The sequence below is a fragment of the Conger conger genome, chromosome 15, assembly GCF_963514075.1.
Source record: "Conger conger chromosome 15, fConCon1.1, whole genome shotgun sequence".
Classification (NCBI taxonomy): Eukaryota; Metazoa; Chordata; class Actinopteri; order Anguilliformes; family Congridae; genus Conger; species Conger conger.
The window spans coordinates 30,178,364-30,195,170 of record NC_083774.1 but is presented as its reverse complement, the minus strand read 5'-3'; the positions used below and the strand labels follow the sequence as shown (position 1 = coordinate 30,195,170).

At 44.6% G+C, this 16,807-nt stretch overlaps 2 protein-coding genes across 3 annotated transcripts in view; one reads left to right on the top strand and one right to left on the bottom strand.

The window, feature by feature from the left end:
• Window positions 1–10,642, top strand: part of plin1 (perilipin 1) — a 111,440-nt gene extending 100,798 nt beyond the window's left edge. For both annotated transcript variants that reach the window (XM_061221899.1, XM_061221898.1), the window contains exon 9: window positions 8,664–10,642. In XM_061221899.1, the coding sequence (XP_061077883.1) occupies window positions 8,664–8,852 (189 nt within the window). In that variant the 3' untranslated portion in view covers window positions 8,853–10,642. The remainder of the gene's footprint in view (window positions 1–8,663) is intronic.
• Window positions 10,643–12,904: 2,262 nt separating this feature from the next.
• On the bottom strand, window positions 12,905–16,321 carry si:dkeyp-59c12.1 (Ras-related and estrogen-regulated growth inhibitor-like protein). The gene is made up of 4 exons (XM_061222461.1): window positions 16,172–16,321; window positions 16,011–16,064; window positions 15,781–15,857; window positions 12,905–14,622 (listed from the first exon to the last, which is right to left on the bottom strand). The coding sequence occupies exons 1-4, from the start codon at window positions 16,242–16,244 to the stop codon at window positions 14,197–14,199; spliced, it is 630 nt and encodes a 209-aa protein (XP_061078445.1). The 5' UTR covers window positions 16,245–16,321; the 3' UTR covers window positions 12,905–14,196.
• Window positions 16,322–16,807: the final 486 nt, after the last annotated feature.

Genomic DNA, 16,807 nt, shown 5'->3' with positions numbered 1-16,807 from the left:
CCATTTCCCCTTCCTCTGGTTGTTTGGTTGGTACCCTGTGGGTGCTTTGTTGGTCATTGTGGAGAACTGTTGTATAATTTGAGTTACCCTGGATGCCCTGAAGTAACATTACCCTGTTATGATGCGCCCATCAACCATTTTTGACCAGGAGGTGAGGCAGCCTGATTTGATCCCGTGTCTGGTGCCTTTACAAGGCGAGCCACTGGGTTTCCTCTCCCTGTCAAACTGTGTCTTTAAGACCTGGACCTTGACTCAGGCCCTGGTTCCCGCACTGTCTTGCTTAATGGCGTCTGTTTTGCAGAAAAATACTATAATGTAATAAGGAGAGAGGTCACACTTGTTTACCCCAGGCGATTCTCTCTCTCTTTATCTTTCTCTCTCTCTTCTTCTTTGGTTGTCTTCCTTTTGTTGGCTGCTTCACTGTGTGTTGAGGATGGACTCTCCAGCAGCAAACCTTGGCATAATCCTGTTGTTTCTGAGGTAATGAGATTAGGGCTTGTTGTATTCAATAAGGAAAAGGAAATGGGAGTGGTACTGGAGCTTCAGTCACCTGGATCTTCGATGAAAACGTGATGACCAGACCGGGACTTGTTGGGGAGGGGAGGGGGGGAAGGGGGGGGGGGGTGTGGTGGTGTGGTGGTGTGGAGGTAATTATGTGTGACATTGTGTGTGAACTAAAATGGTAGAGGCTTACAATACACGAAATGGCAGTCGTGAACTGAGCACAATACAGACACACACAAAAATTTGTGTCTGCATTGATTTTAGACAACTAACAACAAAGTTCCACACAAACGGATGACCTTAAGGCATACACCAATAGTGGGTTCATATGAAACAAATGTCAGAAAATGCGGGCAATATAGTCATTTCTGGCCTGCTCCCATTCCTGGCATATGGAATTGTCACTGCAAAATGCTCTCCTTTAAGATACTGAACCTTAAATGAGAGCAGCTAGCTGGCTATGTCCATAATGTATAAACTTAATCTGACTTCCTATTTGTTTAAGGAATTAAATATCTCTTATCTTTCTAATGTGGACAGAATGTACTTTGTTGTGTTATTGTCCAAGTAGGGCACGCATGCATAATGCTGGTGAGAGGGTTCAAGATTATTATTTTCAGAAACTACAAAGGATGAGATGATTGCAATTTAAATGTTGCTTGTTGAGACCGTTTCTAGCATAACAATTAGCGCTTAACCTTACCCAGCCTCATGTTCATCTGCACCGAAGGAACTGATGTTATCTTAGCCAGATCATATTAGCTGTTCTCAGTGGAAATGCAGTTCGCGTATGAGAGAAACTGATTACGTCAGTTGAGAAGCCTCAATTGAACGGCTTCCGGCGAACGTATACATTTATCTTAACAATAGGGGACTGTTGAAGACTCTCAGTCAGGGAAGCATGTTATACAATATCCTGCTGCATAATAACTGGTGCGGTATATTGCATTAGGAAGAAGTCGGGCTTGATTGACGATGGGCAAAGCTCACTACTGTAGCTCTCCTTAATGAATGAGACTTTCTGCGAGTGGTGGCATGTGTTCCTCCATAGCCCTCCATACTGTGGTTAATGAGTGCCGGTTGCAAGCCCTGTGGACAGAGGCCTCTGCCTCTTTAGCACGGCTGATACGTGGGTTAAGCAGCTCTCTCGGGTGTTAGCGTGCGCTATGAAGTGCTTCTCGACCTAGGCCGCCAGCCCAGAACACTTCAAAGGGGACGTCTACACTGGGAATAGTCTACGCTCACGTAGTCTATGCTGAAATATCCCATTGTGCCACTTTAAAACAAAGTCTATTCTGCTGGAGAAACAATATAAATAAATGAATGCTTTTTATGTGTATTTGATTTATATTTGTAATCTTTTCCAAATTTGCCAAAGCATTGATGCATTTTTTGGGTCAATGCCAAGGTTGCATGGTTTTTTTCGTTTGTTTTTTTTCATCAAAATCCTCTGTACCTGTGCCGTTATAAGGCCGTAATCCATATGCACTTAATCCATTTTGCACTTACCTCATTTTAATGGATTTGTGATGCTTGTTTCTTTTGAGAAGCAGGGCGCCAGGAACCTCGCGTTCGACGCGCCTCATTATGGCGACGGAAAGCCGCCGGCCTGTCTCGCCCTTTGTGAGCCGGGAGAACAGTTTGCGGAAATGCTCCCCGACGCGTGGTGTGAAATGCACGCTGTGGGATGAGGTCGGAGTCTGTCCCGTGTTCACCCCGCCTGTTCTTCTCGCTCGGCGAGGCTCGTTCGGCGATATCGCTGTCAGGTTCAGTCACCTCATCTCATCTCTGTCCTGCCTCTGACGGTGCTGCTGTTTTTACGAGAAGAAGATAAGCGTGTTACCATGTGTTCCTCGTCTGGGTTTTATTGTAAATGGTTGGCATTTATATAGCGCCTTTATCCAAAGCGCTGTACAATTGATGCTTCTCATTCACCCATTCATACACACACTCACACACCGACGGCGATTGGCTGCCATGCAAGGCCCCGACCCGCTCGTCAGGAGCATTTAGGGGTTAGGTGTCTTGCTCAGGGACACTTCGACACAGCCCGGGCGGGGGATCGAACCGGCAACCCTCCGACTGCCAGACGACTGCTCTTACTGCCTGAGCCACGTCGCCCCATATTGTTTAAAACTCTGTTCTCTTGGAGCTGTGTTGTGGTACACGGTCAACAAGTTGAGCTTGAACAGGTATAAGCTGGAGGAAGACTCTAGGCTGCCAAATGACGGGCGGAGTCCCTGGGGAATGATGAGGGGCTATGCGCTATGCACTACGGCCAATTATGGGAGGTAGGGTGGCCCAATGGTAAAAACAAATCCCGTAAAAAAACTGCAAAATGCATGGCAGCTGAGATGCCAGTAGATTACTGTAAATTTACAGTAGAATACCATAATCATGAAAACACAGAAAGCCTGAGAAAAAAAAAAAAGAAAAAAAAGTCAGTTTCAGTACTTGAATGTTAATTACAGTTTAAATATACTGGCTTGCTTTGGTGTGTGTTGGTAATTTAGATCCTTTTGAACAATCTAAACAAATTGAATCAAACGTCCAAGTCTTTTGATGGTCACCATATCTGTTCTTCAGCAAAACAGGCGACTAGTTATTTTCTATTTCTGCCTGACTCAAGCAGGAATGTTCACAGCAGCATGTAAATGCTCGAAGCAATATTTGAATACAGTTTGGAAAAGCTTTGCACGTGCTATGGCAGTGCGTTTCCTTTTACAAGGACGCACGGCATTGTGTCCGCAAAGAGTGTGTCTTAATTCAGTACAATACAAGTGGGCCTTTCCCACACACAGCGAACACTCACATGCTGCGTATTCACCCTTAGTTCAATAACTATCTGCACAGAAGCTTCGCATTTCACTGCTATAACACGTGAAATTTTAGCAACTGTGTCAACATTTATTTTGCAATATAAGCTGTAATCCTGCTGCACTGCCTACACTGTAAAATATTGTGAATTTGCAGTCAGTTACTGGCTGCACCATATGGCAAATGTGACTGCACCATGGACTTAAGAGATTTGCCATTTTCCACACATTAAATGTTCATCACAGTCAATTATGCATCTTAATTTTTAACTGACAAACTAAAATTTCACTGCATTTCCCCAAGGTGTGTTGAATTTACATGGCTTATCTCATAAAAATATGGATTGTTTTTACAGTGTAGGTTGCTTTACTGGCAACCGTACAGTTGCAAGTTTAAGCCCCTGGTGGGCACGTAGGAACAATGTCTTGCATCTGGAAAATGAAATCAGGTCCCTAAATGAAAAGGGAAGAATTCGCTGGGCCCTTAAGCAGAGGCCTTTAACCTAAAACTGCACCAGGGGCTTTTCTCTCTCGCTCTCCCCACTTGCAACTGTTCTTTCTGGCATTTCTCCCAGGGCGTCCTTGAAGAAGAGAAGCATGTTCTCAATGGACCTCCCCTGGTTAAATAAAGGACTTATATCTCACCCTGTGGGGTCTCTGGCCCCAGACAGTACTGGCAGAGTTTAGATTTGATACCAGATCAAAAGAAAAGGGTCAAAGATGAGTTAACTCAAAAACTTTCTCATTGCAGAATGCATTTAGATAAAAGAACCAGTCGCCCATGATGAGGTCCATATTTATGTTTTTATAGAGGTTTTAGGCCATCCAGGTTTTCATTGTCTTTCCATTTCCACATCTTTCTCAAGTCATGACATTACATTATATGACAGGCATTTAACAAATCTTTTCTAGGGTGACTTACTGTAAACAGCTTTTTCATTTTTACATGGTATCCATTTATACAGCTATATATTCTGAAGCTATTCCGGTTAAGTGCCTTGCGGAAGGTTGCAACTACATTAGCCTTGAATACTGCTGCCACCAGGGGTGACTAGGTTCGTTGCTAATGAAAACATAAACAGACACATTTCAGCGTGTTCTGACAAGCCGAAATCGACTACATTAAACCCGTTTGCCCTTTTGGGCATCCCACGTCCCTCGCCGAATCTGATGAACCAGTCAATCGGGGTCTCGGCCCCCGCCCGGTGTCGTGCTTCTCTGAAGTGACAGCAGACGCTCTTTCTGGAGCCGTGGCAAGAGGACGAGCCACCCGCTGGGTCTTCTGGGAAAAACGCTGTCTGATATTATAATTACCTGCAAACTCAAGCAGCTCACGCATTCGGGGGTGAGGAACCGCAGGGCGCTCCACGATGCTATCAGACGGTTACGTCAGGTTCAGACGCCAGCGCCAGAGACAAAGGGGTGGATAGCGTCCATAGAGTTAACACAAGGCCACGCTGGCAGAGACCGTATTTAACTTACTGAAACTAGTATTGATCTGTTTTTCTATTCCCTGTCCCTTAAAGATTCCTTTGTGACTGTTGCTTTGGGCCTTCGTGATAAGTAGATGTTTGTTGTTTGTTTATTACGTGCATGGTTTCACTGGAACCAGTATGTAACTGCGGGGTATTTCCGTCTAGTTACATATTCAATGTTATGCAACTGCTTTGTGGTTATGTCATGGTTTCACTGGAACCAGTATGTAACTGCGGGGTATTTCCTCTAGTTACATATTCAATGTTATTCAAATGCTTTGTGGTTATGTTAACCACTCCTTCTCCCTAATCCTAACCTAACCCCAACCTCAGGCCTGCTCCTCACAATTAGTGTGTAAAGCAGTGACTCATGCAGTTACCTAGTGCTGACACATAGCCACAGTGTAATAACATGGTTACATACTGTAGCTACTAAATATAACTTTAAGCGTGAACAGAATCGAAGAGGGTTAAGAAATCAGGGCTGTGTTTTAATTGACTTCTTAGGATATCTTGGGCAGTGACTGAACTACTGTAACACTCTCCTTGCTGGCCTCCCTGCCTCTACCATCAAACCTCAGCTCATCCAGAATGGTGATGATCCTCTGACCTACAACCTCCCCAGACTCAGCCATGTCACTCCCCTTCTCATCTCCTCCACTGGCTACCAATTTGCTCTCTCTGCTAATTCAAAACCTTGATGCTAGCCTGTCAGGCAAACTGCTCCAATATATTTACAAAGAAATGATCAAACCCTGCATATCTACCAGGCCCCTCCTTTCCACTCCTCCTGGGCATATGCCCATAATCCAGTACATTGCTATTTGATAAGAGCATACGCTAAGTATGAGCGTATGCTAAGTGTCCGTGTATGTTAAGTAATTGTGTAATGTAATGAGTTCCTGAGTTTTAAAAGTATATGGATTGAGTAATGGTTACAAGGAGATGATTATTATCAGTATTATGCAGCCATGTGGTAGAAGGTTCTAGGAACTGGGCTTTTAACTCCAGAGGTTGGGTTCCAAAATCCTACGTGGGGTACTGACGTTTTGCCCTAAAGCATGAATTGCTTCATAATATCATACAGCTGTCAGTAGGGTCTGCCATCAGAACATAGAGTACAGTGCCCATCTTTCAAAAAGCTCAACAGGGTTTTGCCAACATCAATAAGGTTTGGAAATGTTTTTTCAGATGCAGGGACATCTTGTGTAGTCAATGTACTGTTCTGAATTTTGTTTTTCGTCAGTCAGTAATGTACCGTGGTTTGCTTTGTTTTACTGTTTGTATTGTATTTTATTACGCTGAAACCACAATCAAAGTTCTTTTAGGAACAAAAAATGTTATTGGTCCAGTTTCACAGACACAGATTAAACCTTAAATTTAAGTTTAAGCTTAGGTCCTAGACTGAATTCAATTTCGAATGGAGATTCTCCATACAAAACAATTTAGTCCAACACTATGCTTACTCTTTGCCTGTGAACCCGTTCTAGTCTATTCCTTTCTATTCTGCTATGTATGGTCTGTTCATCAGTGTAAATGTCAAATTAGCATCAGAGCTGTAAGGTGACAAGTTGCAGACATCTGAGCCTGTGTGTTTCAGGGATGGTGTGCATTATCACCGGCATGGAGGTCTTTCCCAATGGCTTTGCAGAGAGGTTCGTTCCAGCGTGCGCAACCCGTTGACAATTACACGTTATGTAACTACTGTTTTTAGCGCCAACAGCTACAGCTAAGCTTCGCAGCAGAAAAACAAACCCAAGCTCGAGTTGAGACTTGACCATGTTTACGTCTCTTAAGTCCAGTAATTAGGCTGCGTGAGTATAGCAAAGAGGGGTGATTGGGGGATTAGGGTGGGGGGTTGGTGCTGGTCCCTGCCCCTGGCCAGGGCACTCGAGAGGCAGCGATGTGAAATGGGTTATCTGATTGCGTCGCACGCCCTGTGGTTGCACTCTCCCCTCCCCTCAGATGCACCTGGATGATAACGGCTCTCCGGAGCTTCTGTCCCCAAAGAAGGCCCAGAGAGCATCTCTTACTTTAAATGTGTGTATTTGGAACTAAATTACACTTAATATTAGCTTATTTCCTACCCTATGACTTGTGTAGCATACATTATTGTTATGTTTTCCTCCTATCATATTTTTTGCAATTAACTTTGTACAGCTTGAACAAATGTAGCGAAATATATAAGGATAAGGTTTTTTTTATGTTACCGTGTCTTCATTTCCCTGTTATATGAATAAGCAAGAAAAGCAAACAAAACAAAAGAACAGGGAAGAAATTGGTCGAGTTCCATGATTATGCTGCTGCTTTTAAAGGACGAAAATGGTCTCCCTAACCACAGAGAGCCGTAAAGAAGGGCACTTTGCAGCTCGTGCTCTCTGCTGTTGAGTTGACAAAGGCTATCAATTAGGGAGGTTTGCATCCAGTCTGGAGGTCAGAAGGCGAACTTGGCACGCGTTTCAGCCGCAAGTCTCCCCGGAAAATCGAAGCGGTTCTAGAATTTCAAAGGGAGAGGAAATACAATATACTTTTGTTTATGGGCTGAGCCCTGTGGATTGCTCATGGCTCAAAATAATCTTGGCTCTTATTGGCAATTCTTATTGTAAACATTGGCCTGCCCCCAAACCTATTCTGTAATATTGTCTGTCTCTCCCTTTCTATGTTTTGCTCTTTGATTTTTTGCTCCGAGAACAGTGAGGTCTCTTTGATGTCCGTAAGCACAAAGCGGAAACTGTCCAGTCGGTAAGGTTTGTCATGTCCTGCTGTGCTACAGTGGTTGTTTAATGCAGCTGGCCAGCAGGAGGTCATGGGATCTGACAGAGAGCCACAGACAGTCAAAACACCCGTCCCTCCCTCCCTCCCTCCCTCCCTCCCCCCAACCCCTCCAAATCGTTCAGTAACCCTTAATAATCCTGCCATTTGGAATCCCAAGTATTCACAGCACTTGCCAGGTTCTGCTTCTTTTGCCCACCTGGGTCATCTCACTGTGACGTCTGTGTAGATTGGGGCCCGATCCCCTTTCTCAGGTGTGGGAGGGGTCCATGAAATCCTTTTTTATTGTTTTTAGGCATCGCCGTCTCCTAGTTGCAGATTGGAATTCAGCTCCTTGCGAGAACCGAGAGCTTTAATAACTCATTTTTGAGGGTCCCCTGCCAGGCTTGCTATTTCAGGAGGAGGAAGCTGACAGCAAATTATCTAGTCAAGATACTGCAGTCTGGAAGAGCATTCTCATCTAGAAGGACTGCCGATGTTTTAAAAAGAACCACTTTGTGCCCTGCTCTTCATTTCAAACCTTGAAATGAAGTGAAGGGAAAATTCAAGACATTTATTGTCACATGCACAGTCAACCTGTTGTCATGTGCAATGAAATTCCTCTTTTTGCAGTTCATTCGGATGATGCGCATAACAGGGGAAAAAAAAAAACGAATGTATTTTTCACATTTTGTATTTAGTGAGCTTTCACGTGTTACTGCACCAATACTGTTGCTATGGCTATGGAATATTTTTTATCAAGCTGTGAGCATTTGTTATGTTTAAACCTGTAGCTCACATGGCTTTGAGTGACTCATTCCTCCCAGTCAGGACGTCATCGCAGGTGATCTTGTTTACTGTCGGACTGCAGAAATGTGAGGTCAGCGAATCGATAGCCCCCAGGCTCAATTACAGCACCCCCTCCCCCTCCTCCTTGCCCATGGCAATTAAGAACACGAGATGAGACCAAAGACCAAGACCCGGGTATTATTACTGAAATTGGCAGGGTATGTGCTTTGTGAGATACGCAGATACAGTAGTGGTCTTTTGGACCATGTACACTGAAGTGTGCAATGGATGATATCATTTATTTTTTTCATATTTGTTGATGACACAGCTTCCTGGACTGTCCCCTGAGGGCGGAGTCAATGGTGCCTGCACCACCATCAAAGAAGAGGAGGAGGAAGAGGAGGAGAATAAAGCGCCACGCCCATCTGAGACCAGTCAGAGGGGTCAGAAGCCGGAGCCCCTGGCTAACCCGCGGTTTTTCTCTGAGCCCAGCCACGGCCGGGAGTCTGCAGCATAAGGTTCTGGAACAGATCCCGATCTGGCTGAGGGTCCTGCTGGAGGGCCCCAATCAGGCTTTAGAGGTCATCACGCTGTCATCGTGAGGTCCTGCACTACATACACCAGAACCTTCATATTCCTGCTCCTCCTCAAACTCACCCCCACCTCTGCCCTAACATTCTAGCTCATGACAGCTTGCCACTTGGTGTTATTCATGTATCAACTGTGTGTTATGAAATGGGAGGGAAAAATACTGCATCTATATTTGAGCCTCGCACTTAATCTTCTGAAGGGAACCATTTGTCATTCAAATTGTCAAATGGTTTTTGTGAAATTTTATTTGGTGTCAATGCAGTGAGCTGAGAACAATGCACGACTGTTGAAAAACATGACGCCAAGTTTTATGTTGGAAGCGAGCTTTGTGTACACAGTGCCAGTGAACCTTCCCCGAAGGCCAGCTTCTGGGGCCGATGACTGATCTGTGTATACATCCCTTGCTGCCACCACTACTCTGTGTTCTAGCTTTGTTTGGATCCGTGAGCGTCTCAGGGACTCCGATCTTAACTGCTGAGGAAGGGACAGGCAAAAGGTGATGGAGAGAGCAGGAAAGGAAAGCAGAAAACTGATTTAGAAGTCTTCTTTATGACTGTGACTTTAGACTGTCCCTTTGTGTTCCGTCCAAAGTGTCTTCAGTCCCAACCTGTGAGGGTTTGCACGTATTTGAAGGTTCCAAGGGGAAGGTTCACGATATGGCCAATCTGCTACAATGGGATTGTGGTGATATCAGTTCAGAGAAAAAAGTTAACTGCATAGAGAAAGCATTTTTAGTGGTGGATGGGTTCACTGTAGACACAGATAGTAAACTATAGTAACTACTCATTTTGCGGTACGCTTTTCAAGGTAGGAAAATGCTGTTATGGTTTGTGTAGGAACAGTCTTACCAAATTCGCTTTGCAACTATGGCTGACAGTGGTTCTAACCCATGATGTCGTTGGTATAGTAAGGTTTTATTGAAGCATTTGAAATCATGTTTACCCCGCTTGTGTCCGGGTAATTAACATGATTCAAATTGAAACTGAGTTTAATTTGTTGTACTAATTGATCCAATCCAAACAAACGCACTCACGCTCTTGACTGTAATCCTCCGCCTGTGCTTGCTTCTCTGGTTACCCTAGAAAAGGACTGAGCCAGAATTCCTCATGGAAAATATCTGTTGCTCAATTGTCTTCATGGGATACCCCCAGTCCTCTTTCAGGAAAGGCTTTTTTATTTTGCATTTTAAACACAGCATGTACACACCACCCCCCAACGAGAAATGTTCTTCTTTTCTCCTCCGCCTCTTTATTCTTTCGCCCTGTTGATATCATCAAAGGGAATCCACCAAAGACCACAAGAACATTCCGTCTGAATCGGGAAGTGTTCCAGCGCTGGATCTGAGAAATCTTCCTTGGGGGAGTTGGATGTGTACAGCCGTGATGATATCAAGACATCGATATGTTCTTCTTTAATTCGCATTGCGTATTGATTTTTATTTTCCAATCCCTGAGCTGCCTTTTAAAACTCAAACTGAATTTGGCACGTGGTAAGATATATTCGGCAAACAGTTCCGACTAATGCTATATTTAGAAAAGAATTATTAGAATTGCATGTTGAATCTATGAATAATTAAGGTAGTCGGACATTCTTTTGTATTGGTTGGATTCTTTCTGCAAACATTGAAGCGTGTGGTTTGCATATTTTCTGTATTTTCTTTCCATATTACAGTTTCTGTGGTATTGTAATTACAATAAAATAATATAATTGTGTTTATATTGTCCCTTTAACACATGCTTCTCAGGGATCAAAGGGTTGTTTGGGTTGGGTCTCGCAGGCATCACCAAAATAACTCCTTACACATTTCAACTGTAAGATGGCCTACTCCTGTCCTTTGCTGTCCCAAATGAAACCGACAGGGATGTTTGGGGTGTTCTCCATATACAGATAGTTCTTTCATCTTCGTAGTTATTGGGCCTGCGCTGTCTCACGGTCACCTTTTAAAAAAGTCTCGGTTGGCATCGGCTGTTTTCAGAACTAACAGAAGCGCACGTCGAGCAGAGAAGAAAGCAAAGACGCATTTACGTTACAAGCGCTTCGCGCCTGGCCCGTATACCGTTTTAACGCCGAAGTCTGTTTTCTGTCGCGCGGCCAGCAGCCGTAGCGCTTCGCTTGCGGTCCTGGAAACCTTCGCGGTCTTATTGTTACTGTATGTCCTGCTCTCGGCTGGAAAAACAATCCTCGCTCCAAGGACAGAATTAGAAGGTCCCTGAAGCGCCATGGCTTCAGATGATTAATACTGATGGTATTTTATTTTTTTCCCAGGAACACCGCACCTCCTGTTCCCACCGCCGCCGCGCTAGACTCATTATTCCGATATGGGAGAGGAGCATAAGTTCGCTGCGGCCTCCCAAACTAAGTCAAAACGCATTAGCGGCGCAGAGAAAAGTATCCATAGGGATCCAGGGTCATGCACCTGCCTGATCAACAACTTGTATTAACCAGTACAGGTGCAGTGTATCAAGAAGAGCCATCTTGCGTCACTACACATAGAAAATGCATTACACTAAGGCTGGCGTCTGCAACCTTGATCATGAAGAGTCACAGGGTCTGCTGTTTCCGCCTTAGTCAGCAACCAGACTCAAGACGTCAGGTAATGTCAGCTAATTCTGGAAGTAATTGATGTGCCTGTTTCTTTGCTCAAGAATTTGGTCAGGAGCCTCCTAGTTCCTAGCTGGAATGTCTCATTATTGGAATGTCCCTGAAGATGTCGGACCTTGATCGATTTCTTGGTCAGGTGAATAGGCTGTCATGCAAGGAACCTGCAATATGCACTCAGTGAACAATGTATTAGGTAGACCTGTACACCAGCTTGTTAATGCGAACATTGAATCAGCCAATCATGTGGCAGCAACTAAATGCGTAAAACCATACAGATGTGGTGAAGAGGTTTAGCTGTTGTTCTGACCAAATGTCAGAATGAGGAAGGAATTTCATCTAAGTGATTTTGACCATGGAATGATTGTTGGTGCCAGACAGGGTGGTTTGAGTATCTCAGAAACGGGTGATCTCCTATGATTTCCACACACAGCAGTCTTATGTTTGCAGAGAATGGTGCGGAAAACAAAAAACATCCAGTGAGCAGCAGTTCTGTGTGCAAATACATGGCCAGATTTGTCTACGCTGACAAGAAGCTGACTGTAATGCATCTAACCATGCATTACAACAGTGGTATGCTGAACACACAACGCGTCAAACCTCTAAGTGGATAGGCTACAGCACCAGAAGACAAAAAAGTCTTAATAAATACCTAATACAGTGCTCACTGAGTGTACGGCAAGTAGCTCATTGGGAGAAATTGGACTCAATTGGGAGTTAGGTGCCTTGGTCAGGGACACTTCGACACACCCAGGGCAGGGGAATGAACCGGCAACCTTCCAACTGCCAGGCGGCTTGTTAAGTTATTGTGTTATTATGATGATTTAGTAATACTTTGTGGGGGAATCGGAGACAGTTTGCATCGCTGCCATGTCACTGTATCTAAGTGGAGGAGCCACATTCGGCTGGACTTTGTGCCCATATTTGGGCTGCCCGTTTCCCTACTGCACAGTCTCTGGCTCCAATTTGTGCAAAATGGCGGCACCCAAAAAACTTCCCCGGCTTATACACTATTCACAAGCCCGTGGAAGGTCCGTATTTTTTCTGCAGTCACAGCCTGCAGAGGTGGAAATCCAGGTTTAGGAAGTAAAAGTCCTCCCCAGTATTTTGTTCCAATACGTACAATACTAGTACTGTAGCACAATTCTTCAGTGAAATCACCTGGCTGAGTTCATCAGTGGAAGAAACAAATGGCGGTACTTTTACTTTCAGAGCCCAGGACTTTCCACCTCTGAACAGATGCTAGAAACACAAAATACCCTGAAAATATACACTGTTGAGAGAATGTTAGACAAGCTAGCATCAGTATTGGATTGCCTGTGTGTGTCTTTGTGACAGTGATGCATTAGTATGAAAATATCACTCTGAAAAAGTGCGAAATGCATTACTCCACACCAATTTATTCAATGACATGACATTTAAATTAGGATATTGCCAATATTTATTTACATTTGTACAGTATATACAGCATATAGACATTCATACTGTATGCTTTAAAAAGCTGCCTTTACCCCTATCACAATAGTGACTAATAAAGAAAATTGTTCATTTTCAGGTGTCCAAAGTTTACACAGCCATAAATGAAAAAGATGTCAAAACTCCACGGTGTACTAGTCTCGTGAATAATTATATATTAGTCCATTTGCACGCTATTGGGATGCGTGGCAAAGAGCGGAAACAATCTGTAGGAAGTCTTTGTACGGTATACAGGTCCTCTGTGCTGCTAAACTACCGGAGAGAGACGCAGCGAGATGCAGGCTTTTCTCCTGACAGTTAGTGGGAGACTCGGCAGCGTCTGAAAACTAAATAAAGACAGAACGCGTCAGCGCGGAGAGGTGAGAAGCGCCGGGCCGGCGGTTGTCTGCACGTGGCCTGCGACGGACTCCACGTCTTCGCCGTGTGGGGGCCGGAGGCATGTGGAGGAATGCGGCTACACTCCCGAAAGCTCTGACCCCGAAGCACAAGGGCCCGGGGGGGGGGGTCGTTTGTCAACATTTATGGGCCCTTTTGAGTCCGCATTTCAGCAGCTAACCGATATCCCTTTCAAAGTTCTCATTTATTCTGCAAATTCCGTTCTCAAGTTCAAGTGTTGGTCCTCTCCTTGGACTTTGCTGGTTTGGTGGTTTTCAGAATGTTTAGCAGGCTACTACGCCGCTGTAGTGAAGCAGCTTTTAATGTCATACAGGTTGATATTTTGTGTGCTGTTAACTGGCATTTACCTCAAAACAGAGCGGGCGATAACGTATTGTTCAGGCTGTTGTCACAGTGCTGTCCATCATAATTCATAGAGTGCAGAAGCCAATAGCTTGGCAGCAATTTCATTGACTCACTATCAATAACTTCAAAAAACTCCCTTGTCACCTTTTTTACAGCCAGAGTTCTGTTAATCAACAGTTACCAAGAACTGGGGGTGGGGGGGGGGGGGGGACATTCTTCGTCCCCCATCTAGGCCTTCCTCCCGGATTGCGGAAACGGCCACACCCTTCCCCCTCTCGTTGGTTTCGGTCTCCAGCGACGAAAACCAGGACCACAACGTCACTCCGGAGCGAGAGTGAGACCGACTCAAATCGGGCCAGACTCGGCCCCTCACTTACACGTGGGCGACCGTGTGTGTTTTACGTGTGTGTGTGTGCGTGTGGGTCTTCCCCCTCCTCCTCGTGGCCACGGGGCTCTCACAGCGAGTCGGTCCGTTTGCGGGCGAACACGGCTGACATGCTCTTCACGATGCCCTTGATGCCCGCCAGCTTCTTGGCGGCCGACCGGGCCTCCCGGATCCGGTCCGCCAGGCCGTGGAAGACCATCAGAACTCCGTGGTAGTTCTCGGCCGCCGACACCTCGTAGAACTGGCAGTCCGTGGTGAGGGCCAGCAGCCGGCCCTCCTCGCTGGTCACCGTGCGGCGGTGGTGCAGGTCGCGCTTGTTGCCCACGATCACGATGGCCGCCTTCTCGGCCCCCGCACAGTCCCTGCTGGCCCTCACGCGCTGGACCAGCTTAGCCACGGCGTTGAAGCTGGCGCGGTCGCAGATGCTGTACACCAGGACGAAGCCGTCGGCCCACTGCAACTGCTTCTCCTGTGCCGAGCTCTCACTTAGCCTCTCCTGGAAAGAAAGGAAAATACAGAGGGTATCGTTAGCTTAGCCGCTACTTGGAAGTAAGCAAAAAACCGAGGATAGCGGTAGCTTAGCCACGCCTTGAAAACAGAGGATACCATTAGCTTAGCTGCTCCTTTGACATGAGGAAGATAGGAGGAAAACCTTGAATGCCACTCAAAACAGCATTCTGCTGTGGAGAGCCATGTAAGCTAGACAGAGAGGAAAGCCCATCTTTCCACACTTGTTGCGTTAATGAATGCATCTTTAATTGTGTCTGTCTTTCGTGTTAATTGTGTCTCTAGTTGTACAAGACAGTAATTTGTTTCCCAGTCCTTAATTATGATGCGATTGATGGTGTAACGTATCAGTCTTAGTAGCTTGCATAAGCACCCAACAATCTGCCACGAGGGTGATGCTATTTGAAAATAAGAAAGGTAATAGCAAATGAGCAGAACAAGACTAAGAAACAGAACAACACAGCTCAATTATTTTCCAACAAATAAAAGTATTAGGTGTTTAGGGGTTTTTCCTGGGTAGCCTACTGCATTACCCTCTTTGGATTCTCTGATTACTGTATTCCTTTTCAAGCTGAAAAGTCCTGTTGGCCGGACTACCCGGAGAATGGATGTCAGAAATGACATGAGCCAACTCGTGGCTGTAGGCTATAGATCTATAACCTGTGAGGACAACCCAACAGTACTCTGTATCCAAGACCAACTGGAACTTGGTGGCAGTACAGGCAGTCTAAACAATAGCAGCATCGAACTGTTTACGCACTCCTCTGGTTCCATCGCAAATATGATTTTCTTAAGTGCTCTTTGGGTGAAATGCCAAGCGTTTTCCCTTCCCTGCCAGGATACAGTAATTGCCTCAACGAAAAACTCTGGAGGTCAGAAATTAATCTCGGATTGGCGTTTATAATGGTCATAAAAGCCAAGGTAAATATGATCACTGAAAAATGCAACATCCTTCTTGGTCGTTTTCCTCGATGTGTTCCTTTATATGCAGACTTTTGGACCACAAAGTGAAGAGAACTATTGTCCTGTGTATAGCAGAACATTGTTTTCATATATTCGACATATTTGAAAGACCGTATAAACAAGTCTTGATTACGCGCTTCTTTCGGGGATGAAACAGTCAAACTAAATGTAGATGCTACTTCACCTGCGAATATGGTGAGTCCCAGATACCGAAGGCAATCTCTTTTCCGTCCACAATAACATTATGACTGTAGATGGATTCTGTGAAGAAAAACAGAGTAAAAGTTTAGTTGCAAAAAAACGCTATTTGTTTTATCCATATCAGTAATGCTATTTTTGCCGGTCAAAGGGCTGTCAAAGAACAGAATTTTTAAATGGCGCACTCAATCAAAATGAAAATTAGGCAGAACTCACCGATATCTCCGTATTCCCCAATAAATCTCCTGGTCAGGAAACGGACCGTAAGCGCTGAAAAAAGCATTACCACCATCATCATCATCATCATCATCATCATCATCGTTCAACAATAACACAAATATGAATCCATAGATTTCTATAATAAAAAATAATCTTACCAGATTTGCCAACGTTATCTGTCCCCAACATAACTACGTTTACATCCATTTTCAAAGAATTAGGTCCAGTCATTGCTGTTGTAAATTCGGCAAGGTTCGAATGTTTCAGTTCCACTGACAAGTCCAACAGATTGGGACACACTCCACCTTCCAGACTAAGAGGCGCAATGTTAACTGGCGTCCGCTGGAGTGTGTAAAAACTCCTTGGATCGTTCCATTATTTTTTAAGAGGGGTGGGGGTGTATTTTCGATTGATGAATTCATTAAATATTTCATAAGCATATGTAATGCATTTTTAATAAAACTTATTGTGACAAATATAAAGCATTTATTGTAAGAAATATATTCTGTTTTCCCTCTTTAATGACACGCGAATAAATTGAAATGGTATCTTCCTAATGTATGTAAACAATCTTACCATGCACTTGGCAGACTTGTCTAGAGGCGTGGTGGACATGTTCAGATTTTGCCTCTGGTATACCAATTAGCATTATGCATGTGATTTACCAACATACGTTTTTCGTGGGAAGTGGGAGCACGTTTGTGCCAATACTATTCACATTTGCAGTTATGTCCGTAAGTGAGGGCAAACAATTTTTTTTTCATCTCAGCAGAATTAGAGCTACAAAATTAAGT

Excerpts from the sequence above, each read along its gene's own strand:
- si:dkeyp-59c12.1 (XM_061222461.1), bottom strand. The coding sequence starts at position 16,244 with ATGACTGGACCTAATTCTTTGAAAATGGATGTAAACGTAGTTATGTTG. Across the intron at positions 15,858-16,010 it reads TGGGGAATACGGAGATATCG|AATCCATCTACAGTCATAAT; the intron begins GTGAGTTCTGCC and ends TTTTCTTCACAG. Across the intron at positions 14,623-15,780 it reads GGGACTCACCATATTCGCAG|GAGAGGCTAAGTGAGAGCTC; the intron begins GTGAAGTAGCAT and ends CTTTCTTTCCAG.